This window comes from Scardinius erythrophthalmus (assembly GCF_964197995.2).
Source record: "Scardinius erythrophthalmus genome assembly, chromosome: 22".
NCBI classification, from domain to species: domain Eukaryota; kingdom Metazoa; phylum Chordata; class Actinopteri; order Cypriniformes; family Leuciscidae; genus Scardinius; species Scardinius erythrophthalmus.
This window is the reverse complement of record NC_138242.1, coordinates 25,360,058-25,371,289: the sequence shown is the minus strand read 5'-3', so window position 1 is coordinate 25,371,289 and position 11,232 is coordinate 25,360,058. Positions and strand designations below refer to the sequence as shown.

The 11,232-nt window shown below is 37.8% G+C and overlaps 1 protein-coding gene across 1 annotated transcript; it reads left to right on the top strand.

Annotated features, from left to right (window-relative positions):
* Positions 1-4,934: 4,934 nt before the first annotated feature.
* Positions 4,935-10,046, top strand: olfm3a (olfactomedin 3a). The gene is made up of 5 exons (XM_081352425.1): positions 4,935-5,072; positions 7,223-7,378; positions 7,587-7,806; positions 8,569-8,675; positions 8,852-10,046. Exons 2-5 carry the CDS (start codon positions 7,232-7,234, stop codon positions 9,527-9,529), a joined length of 1,152 nt encoding a protein of 383 aa, XP_081208551.1. The 5' UTR covers positions 4,935-5,072; positions 7,223-7,231; the 3' UTR covers positions 9,530-10,046.
* The last annotated feature ends 1,186 nt before the right edge of the window (positions 10,047-11,232 follow it).

Below are 11,232 nucleotides of genomic sequence, written 5' to 3'. Positions count from 1 at the left end.
CTTTGTTGGAAAGCAAAGTGCTTGACTAATGACAACACATAAATACTCATCACATAAACATGTGACAAAAAAACAAACATGCATGGAATACCTAAAATGCCACAGCACAGAAACCAACTGGTGACAACAAAATCAAAACTGGCAAATGGTCAGACAACGCAATTATAATTATTTACGCCCCAGTGCACACTGGTAAAGGGACGAATGGGAATGAACCACAAGAAAATGTATGTCGATTTAAACTCAGATTTACTCAGTCTCTTATGTTTTGAATTTTGGCATTAACAAAATATATAAACAGTCTGCATACAGCATTGTCATGAAATCTACAGATTTGTTTTAATAAAGCTGCTATCTCTTTGCTATCAATGTTATCAAAGAAAACTGCTGGACATTTTCATTTTAAGACAGTACTGCAGAAAAAAATCACCATAATGAGATGTAACAAGTGCTAAAATGAGTGTGGTGATGTGCTTCAGGTGTTCAGCCGGACAGGAGCTGTCCACACCGCAGTGGTGCTGAAGTGAACTAATCACATACAGACATTCAGTATGTCTGCATGAACTAGACAGACAATTGCTTTTTGTCTGAACAATTTGTTTAACCATTGGATAACATCGCTTGTACTTCTATGCTGGCATTTTGACCTCACCATATGAAGTCCACAAAATGTCACAGGTCCAAAAGTACACAAAACCCCCACAGACTCTAAGAAAGAGGGCTGTTTGTCTATTAAAATGAATGGACGGTAGTGTAATGGGCTTCTAATTACATTGTTGTTGCTTGTGGGATGAGTGATTCATGATGATTAATTTGACGTGCTGAAATGCGCTTTTTATGGTGACAAATTGCATTACACACCTACGGGATACAGCTTTCTAATGTCAGTGGAGGGATTCATAATAATACAGACCTTCACCTTATTTAGCATTCAGTGTTCGGTTTTCTAGCAAGTTTTTGAATGACTTTGAATGGAAAAGCCGATTCAGTCATGTATTGATCTATTCACATTATGTTTCTTATAATGTTGTGTTGTGAATATCTAGATATTAGTTTTTTTGTCATCTTGCCCAGGATACACTCTTAAGAATAAAGGTTATTTATTGGGAATGATGCTTCCATGAAGAACCTTTAACATCCACTGAACCGTTCCAATGCACAAAAGGTTTTTTTTCTAGTGGAAAAAGGTTATTTAGATTATTAAAATGTTCTTCACACTAAGAAAAAAATGGTTCTTGTAAGAACTGTTCACTGAAACATTCTTTGGGGAACCCAAAATTGTACCTTATACTACATGTCTTTAAAAACACCATTTTGGAACCTTTACCTTCATGTGACATTCATAAAAGATATAATCTGACTTTATGAAATCTCAGGAGATATGTTTGCTAACTATCTAATTTTCTAATCTGAACATTACAAACAACAAATAATGAATGAATGTCACTCGATGTTTGATAACCACATACGCGTGCATATGATGAATGAAATAAACCATACTTGAACAATATAATAATAAATCTGCTGTGCACGAACACTGCCTCACCCTCACTTATTACTCTACGGATTTATCGCTGAGAAGATGACTGATAATGAACGAAAGCATTCCTTTTATCTTTCTATGCCTCGTTCTCTTTCAGAAGTGTACTCAGATATTGAGATATAGTCTAGAGGTCAGAGGCGAACAAGAAAGCAAGAGTGAAAAGAAAGAGAAAGAAAAAAATAATCACAACTTCTCAAACAAGTGTTGTTTAAATCAGAACTTGATTGAAAGCATGACCGCCAAATATAGTGAGATGAGAACTAAAGATGAGAGGGCTGTTTTCTCTGCTGTGTATTTAATATCACAGTACAAATCTCAGACATGGGCATACAAATATGATGATTTCCACCATCAGGACAGAAATGTGAGTCCATTTAAAAGGCATGATCATCAGTACCTGTGTGGTCAATGTATGTTCCTCCACGCTCTGTCCAGTTATAGTGATATATCTGGCATTTCTCTGTCTGGAGTGATGGTGGGTGCGATTTGTTTTCATCACCAAACATAAATGGAAGTGGACTTGAATGTTGTTCTCTGAGTGATTGTAAAAGAATCCATCATTTTGTGCTTTGTTAAGATACTGCTGATGTTATACGTGCATAAATACCTTACACGGCATTTATTATAAATTACTCTATTACAGAAAATATTGCAACGCAAAATAGCAATTCCACTACTGGTCTAGACAGGTTGTCAGTCTTTGCGTTGGTGTGGGGATTTTTAGTCACTCTTTATACCAGTGACTGGCATTAGATATGGAAACCATCTGCTCTCCAGTCGCTCTCGTGGTACTTTGAGCATACTTTCAGCATAGCGAAACATAGGCGAGTCGTATAAAACACTGATTCATTCAGGAACAACTCTAGTGAACATCTTCATGAGCGAGTAATCATTCACTGAACCAACTCGTTCAACGTAACATTACTTTACGTGACTTTATGAGTGAGTCATTGAATTATACACCTAACCGACTTATTCAAAAAACACCAGTTCATTTAGAAAAACTAGTGCCAGGCCCTGTCCTGAATGGCACACTTCATATGCACTTTCAGTCTTGTGGACTTACAATGGCTGCCGCGTGCAGGTGTCCGATAAGTCCATGAGACCGTAGGGTGTCTCAATTGTCATTTTAGGTCTTTTTAAAGGGATAGTTCACTTTGAAATTAAGTTTTGGTATGTTTTAGCTTACCTCAAAGGCATCCAAGATGTAGGTGTCTTTTTTTCCGCAGTAGTTTAAATTTTGATATTTTTAGGTCAAACCGTTCTTGTCTGTCAGTCATATAATGCAGGTCTATGGTCACTGTCTCAAAGAGCATCCACAGAGTCCACATTAAAACAATTCCCCATCGTCCAAATTAAACAATTCCCCATCGTAAGTACACACTGATGGCCTAAGACACGAAACGAGCGGTTTGTGTGAGAAAACGAACAGTATTTATATCGTTTTTAGCTCTTATACACAGCCACGTCCAAGTGATCTGATCTGAGGGCGCAGTATAGATATATATATACACTAGATGCCGCCTTAAAGACATTCGTTCCAATGAACTGCCGTAGACAAGGCGACATCTAGTGTATATATCTATGCACCAGTCTGCGCACACGTCACACACCAGGATGCGCGCGCGCCCTCAGATCACTTGGACGTGGCTGTGTATAAGAGCTAAAAACGATATAAATACTGTTCGTTTTCTCACACAAACCGCTCGTTTCGTGTCTTAGGCCATCAATGTGTACTTACGATGGGGAATTGTTTAATTTGGACGATGGGGAATTGTTTTAATTTGGACTCTGTGCATGCTCTTTGAGACAGTGACCATAGACCTGCATTATACGACTGACAGACAAGAACGGTTTGACCAAAAAATATAAAAATTGAAACTACTGCGGAAAAAAAGACACCTACATCTTGGATGCCCTTGAGGTAAGCTGAAACATACCAAAATTTAATTTCAAAGTGAACTATCCCTTTAAGCGGTCAATCAATTCACTGAACCGATTCATTCAAAACACAGATTCATTCAGGATCAAAACAAGTGGACATCTTTATGAGCTAGTCATTATTCATTCAGCCAATTCGATACAAGCACACATTCAATCAGGAATGACACAATTCAGTCATTCAATTAATTCATTTGATTTGTTCAAAATTAATGATGATCATTAAATAAACAAAACTACTGTGTTACTTAGGCTTCCTTTGTAACGATTTTCTTTGGCAGAGCAAAACAAAGTAGCCTAACTGCCCATACTGTGTAAGTTACTGATGTATAAAAGCAATGTCACACTCGCAATACAAAACATATAGAGAGGAGAAGAGTGGGGGAAAATAAGAATGTGTGACAGAGAGGTAGAAAAAAAAGAAGAGGCAGAGGCAGTCAGGGAGGGCGTCAGTAAATGTGCACATGCATGTATGACATGGGATGCCTCTGTCTTCAAAGGGAAAGCTTATCAGTTTGTCCTCTCATGTGAATCCTCGAAACCTCCTTATCGTTTCTCCATCCGTTCTTTTCTCTATCCCAATTCTTTCTCCCTGTATTGTTTTTGTTTATTTTTTTCAAGCCCTGCTTGTATCCGTTGAGTGCACAGTTACGCGTCTCGCATTCCAACTCTCAGATTCGACTGTACAAATTATACATCAAAGCTGGGGAATTGGATCAGTTACAGTGCAAGTGAATTAGAGCGAGAGAACACTGGCATTATTGTGACTGACAGGGACACGCCCACTTTATGATGTCACGGGCTCTCAGGTCCAGAAAAAGACAGATTTCCAATAGATAAAAGTGGTTTTATCGTGTGGGCTTGTCAGTCCAAATAAGCGATTTATTTCATTCATCTTCTGGGAAACTTGCAATGGCATGCCTGCTTGACTGTTTTCACTGGTAAAGCTTGTCTTTAACTGTTTACAAGGCCTTTGCATGATAACAGTGGGGGTTAGCATCTTGCCGTAGCTTTGTTGTTAATGGTGATCTCAAGGCTGCACAAAAGAAAGATTTTAAAACGGCGTTCCTTTGAAAGTCCTATTTTATCTACAGCACATTATAATAAATGAGTTCAGTAATAAGTAAAGGGACAGTTTACCCCAAAATAAAAATTCAGCCAATTACTATCAACCCTCATGTCAATACAAACCTGTATGCCTTTTTTCCTTCATGGATTAAAAGCTTTCAAACTTCAAAAAGGACTCAAAACACCATAAAAGCAGTCCATATCACTCAAGTGAAATATTCAGTCTTTTGAAGTCATACTGATAGATTTGTGTGACAAATAGATAGAAATTCACTGAAAATCTTGACATCTGCCCTAGTTTTCCTTAGCATAGCAGCATAACTAAAGCATAACAGCGTGTGTGTGTGTGTGTGTGTGTGTGTGTGTGTGTCTACAGACAATTGGTCCCAAGGAAGGATGGCAGGTGTATAGTTCGGCACAGGATGCAGACGGACGCTGTATCTGCACAGTGGTCGCACCGGAACAAAACCTCTGCTCCAGGGATGCCAAGAGTAGACAGCTCCGACAGCTGCTGGAGAAGGTCTCACGTATAATAAACACACACATTATATCTCTCTTTTCTTTTTCTGACATATACGTACATACTCTACCGTTCAAAAATGTGGGGTCAGTAAGATTTGAAATACTTTTATTCAGCATTAAATTGATCAAAAGTGGCGGTAAATAATTTTACAATGATAAAAAAAAACATTTCTATTTCAGATAAATGCTTTTCCTATTACTCAAAAAATCCACAAAACATGAATCATGTTTCCGCAAAAAATTAAGCAGCAAAATATGAAAAAAATTGATATAAATAAGAACTATTTTTTGAGCTCCAAATTAGCATATGATTTCTGATAGATGTGACACTAATGACTGGAGTAATGATGCTGAAAATTCAGCTTTTCCATCACAGGAATAAATGACATTTTAAAATGTATATAAATAGAAAGTTATTTTAAATTGTAATAATATTTCACAGTATTACTGTTTCAAATAAGAGGCTTCTTTCAAAAGCATAAAAATCTTACTGACCCCTAACTTTTTCAAGGTAGTATATATACACACATTTATATTTTCCCCTTTATATATTCATGGAAATGAAACTTGCCAACTCATTTTTTGCAACTGAATATTGACGATATTTAATACTTCTTTGTCTGAATGTTCTCATACTCTCATACTAATGAAAGGGTGCAAAACTAGCCTACTCGGACGGTCTTTCGGAAATGTAATGGCCTAATAAACAGGCGCGTTAAAATCATGATATTCACAATGTTTCTTACATAGTAATACCAATTACCTATACAATAATACCGACTGCCAGCACATGCATTGTGAATATAATGTGAATATTCAAAATACTGCAAAGCCCTGTAATATCACAAGGTTTTTTCACTCTGCATTTCTGCTTGCCTTCTGTTCTTTCTATCAGCACACACACAGACACACACACACAGAGGCATCATTTGGCTAGTGTATATTGTGTCGACAACTAATGTACTGTTTTGCCTCAGGGATTAACATTTCAGGAGCTACAGTACTGTACAGCTCACCACTAATACTGACATAAACAAACACACACACTTGTCCTCTTGCTCTTTATTTCTCTCTGTCTCTCAATCACACATTACATATTCCCCTCCCCCAACGTTTTTATCCTCTTTTGTCACTCTCATTCCCACTTAGGACCTTTAAAACACACACACACACACACACACACACACACACACACACACACACACACACACACACACACACACACACACACACACACACACACTCAAAGGAAAAAGCAATAGCACTCATGTGTGCTTCCATTGCATTCACAAGAGGCTGATTTTATGCAGGTCATTAATACCTGATTTTATGATAAATGATACATGCCTCAATTCAACGGGAGCCTGACTGCCGTTAATATTGATATGTACATTTATTAACGCATCCATTTTCCCTATAGCCTGAAAAGAAATCCCAGGCCTCCATCTCATTCATGATTCATGGATTTCCACTTTTCTCGCGCCCTAGTCAAGGCAGCTAATCAGACAGTTTGATGGGGACAAACACCATGAGATTGGAGTGACTGCCATGTTTTGTTTTTTTATCAGCCCCTTTTTAAAAATTCATTAATTGTAGTCAGTTTATCCGTAACATATGCAAAGAAATGTGTCTTTGGAAAGTGTTTCTCACCCGCTGAAGTTGAAGGGATAGTTCACACAATAATAAATTCATCTACTCACACTCATGTCGCTCAAGCAATGTATTGTTTTCCATAAAACAAATGTCCATGGTGACCAGTGGCTGGTCAAAAGGAGCAAAGCAAACAAAAAAGTATTATACATATGAATTGGATTTTTTGTTTACTGCATGATGCAAGTTCAAATTTCTCACGGTTTATTTTACATCTACAATATTGCTCAAAAGTTTGGGGGTTTTAAAAAAGATTTTTATGCTCAACAAGGCTGCATTTATTTGTTAATTTTTTTTTTTTATGTAAATAATTAATGTGGTGCAAAGCTGAATTTTCAGCATCATTACTCCAGTATTCAGTGTCACATGATTCTTCAGAAATCATTCTAATATTCAAGAAACATTTCTTATTATTATCAAATGTTGAAAACAGTTCTTTTTTTATGAGAACCACCCCTAGTTTAGTCCTGCTTCTTAACTTGTGCTTTTGTGATGCAGGTGCAGAACATGTCTCAGTCCATTGAAGTCCTGAATCTGCGTACGCAGCGCGATTTCCAGTATGTCATGAAAATGGAAAATCAAATGAAAGGGTTACGGACCAAGTTCCGGCAAATTGAAGAAGACAGGAAAACTATAATGGCTAGAAACTTCAAGGTATGTTTTTTTATTAGGTTACAAAAGATCTGCTGCTTGGAAATGCAAACATCAGCATTGGGCATGAATATTTTTATGTGTTATGTCAAAACGCTAAACATTTGCAGGCCTATAATAGAACTACACGACTAAATGTTGTTTATTGGGACCAACGTTTAAAGCATAACAGCCTGTGTGTGTGTGTGTGTGTGTGTGTGTGTGTCTACAGGAGCTGAACGATCATATGGATGAACTCCAGCCATTGATTCCTGTGCTAGAGCAGTACAAAACAGATGCTAAGCTGATCTCTCACTTCAAAGAAGAAATCAGGAATCTTTCTGCTGTGCTGACGGGCATCCAGGAGGAGCTGGGAGCTTATGACTATGAGCAGCTCTATCAGAGAGTCCTCAGCCTGGATAGCCGTCTACGAAACTGCATGAGCAAACTCAGTAAGTACAATCCACAGGTATCGTAAGTACTGACGGAATTACTGCACTTTTTACATTCACAGTTCAAGCATTTTAAATGGGCCATATTCCACTGTTTCATATCATTTTACATTACATTAGAATTAAATGGGTTGTGTTTTCTACTGTATCTGTAAAAATTCTATATGTAACCTTTGCTATGATTGGCTGAACCTTTGGGTTAACCAAACATGATTAACTTGGTTTCAGGCTTGATTTTATGGCACAGTATGCATTAATATTTTCTGAAATGAATTTTACTTAAAGTGTATTATAGTACAACCTGTAAAAGAAAGTTGCAGAGTAATGTTTCAATTAAAACAAAAAATATCTTGCCCAAAGCAAAACATAACTCAGATTTGACCTCCAGCTCCAGTTTGTCCATATCGGATATTCAATTACTCTTAGTGAACGTCAAGCAAGGCAATTAAATAACAATGTGTTTTCAACAATCTTCACATAACACCTGTGATTCTGATGAAGTGCTAAAAAGCCATACAATATGAATGAGTTGGTTAGGCAAATTCAACAGATGTTCTAATATGTTATTAATATCTGATAATTACATCCTAGCGTTGGGGTTTGGATGCACTAAGCTAGTACATCATTAAAAGTTGCTGTTGTTTTTTTACATGCACCGAAAGCAAGTCTTTAAAAGGAATGAAATTGCTTCTATGAAACCAGCCATTTGAAAAAGAGATGATGATGTTAAAAATAAAGAATATTAATTTGGAATTTTTATAGCATGTGGGAAATTAATGAAAATCACCGGCCCTGTGACGATAAAGACATCTGGGACGCGGTTTGGCGCATGGATGACCGACCCTTTAGCATCTCCAAGAAATAACCGGGTGAGTTCTGGAGGGGGGGCGGCGCTATGTTCTTCAAGCTGATTAATGTTCTGACATATACCTGATTAATCTTCTTCCTTCTCAGGATTGCTAACAACCGGTTTCCACCAGGTGTAAAATAATTTAGTGAGCCACTCATCTACATACTTCAATCTCACTCTGTCTTTTTCCCACAGATTTGGTACATGGACACTTACACCAACAGCAAGGTGGTTAAAGAGTATAAAAGTATTGAAGACTTCATCTCCGGTCAGGAATCGCGAACCTATTACCTTCCCTTTAAATGGGCTGGAACCAACCATGTGGTCTATAATGGCTCTCTGTACTACAACAAGGAGCAGAGCAACATCATTGTCAAATACAGCTTCGAGACCGGACGGGTTCTTGCCCAGCGTGCCTTGGAGTACGCCGGCTTCCACAACGTCTACCCCTACACCTGGGGAGGCTTCTCGGACATCGACCTGATGGCGGATGAGCTGGGTTTGTGGGCTGTCTACGCCACCAATCAGAATGCAGGAAACATTGTGATTTCTCAGTTAGAACCGCAGACGCTGGAGGTTCTCCAGACGTGGAACACGGAATACTCCAAAAGGAACGCAGGCGAGTCTTTCATGATCTGCGGCACGCTGTACATCACCAATTCCCATCTGACCGGAGCCAAGGTGTATTATTCCTACAACACAAAGACCTCGACGTACGAGTACATGGACATCCCATTCCACAACCAGTACTTTCACATTTCCATGCTTGACTACAACGCTCGAGAACGGGCGCTTTATGCCTGGAACAATGGACATCAGGTCATTTTCAACGTCACGCTTTTTCATGTCATCAAAACCGAAGATGATTCCTAATGGACAGTATACAGTATGGATATTGAATTTATTGTTATTTTCTACGCATTCATGGTTCTTTTCCCAAATGTTAATAAGACATGTTGCCTTTACTTCACCATAGACTGAGATTTGAATTGAGCATCGTCTCGCCTTAGGACCGATGACACATGAAGACTTGATGATGCCACGCCATTACAAACAGAAAGATTTTTGTTACTTTACTCATCTTCTCAAAGCTGCTCTGAAAGTTAGGTTTTACTTGCAATATTTCACAACTGCATGAATGTCTGATTCTTTTGCCATCCTTTACGTGGTATTTGTATATCAGAAATCCCATTTTCTTATATAGTGATGTACTTTTGGCAACATTAATTTGTCCAGACTCTCCTGGTAATATCTTGTTGTGTCAAGTTTAGTTGTACAAACTGTAGAGCTCTGAATATGAACCTATGTAAACGATTGTAACATTCATTGTCACTGTGAGAGGAAATATTTTATATTAAATCTAGAACAAAACAATAAATCAACTGGAATGAAGCCGTAAATCTACATCCATAAATGTAAACAACAGAACAGAAAGGTGCCATGTGCGACACAGAGCAATTTTGTCGGAATTCAGCCCGAATTCACGGGGGTTATAATGAGGTCATTTGCTGATGATTGTGACAAGCCCGAATGCGGTTGCGTTCACATTAATTTACAGGCAGCCATTCTCACTTGATGACTTTGAATGCTGTCCTATGGCATTTTCAATCAAGATCAAGGGCACAGGAGCAAGGAGGGGACGATTTCAACTCCTTTCTGCAATTTCCTCTCCCTTCATGTCTGTGTCAAGTCTCCCTGTCTGCTTGGGCACTGGGAATTTAAATGCACTTTTACCACCATCAATTCAACGCTGGGAATTGATCACCAACTGAGATTTACTACTGCTATTTCCTCCCATCACGCCCAGTGCATCTCTTATGAATATTCGCCTACAACATAGTCTTGCAATAGATCTGCAATCAGAAAGTTTAAATTGCTTTTTAGTTTTGATGTTTTTGGAGTTGAGTTTCAATTACAAACCTAATTAGATCATTTAAATTGTTATTTTTTCTACACTTTCTCAACATTTTACTGCCTATAATGCCCAAATATTTAACCACTTAAAAGGAATAGTTCACCCCCAAAAAATCTGTAACGGTTTACACAGCATTATGTCTTTTAGACATTCATAAAAATTCATAATTCATATTTTACATTTTCTGGAGCTATACAATAGGTTTTTGTTGTTGTTTTCTCTTTATTTATTAAAAATAACTTTTTTTTACCACTGCATTAGGAAGTCACAATTTCCTGTGAGTCTATAAAACGTCCATTAGAGTTTTGCATTTTTTTGACCACATTATAATGAGGCCTATTTCACAAATGCATAAAACTAATTGGCTCAGCAGAGGAGTAATATCAATATGAATATAAATATTTCATACTGTTTTATCAGATGATAAAGCCAATACAGACTGATATTCACATTATCTTTTTAGCAGTCACCTGACAGTTTCGGCTAAGGCAGTGGAGTGTATTGTGCTCCACATTGCAACTCATTTTAAATTCCAGAGAATGTGCAAAAAAATGAGAAACTCAGTGGGATGCCATACTATTTCTATTCTCCATCATTGCACTGATATTTTTAGACCCATTTTTACCTTCTTCTGTAGCCTACCGGAATAACTTGCCAGTGG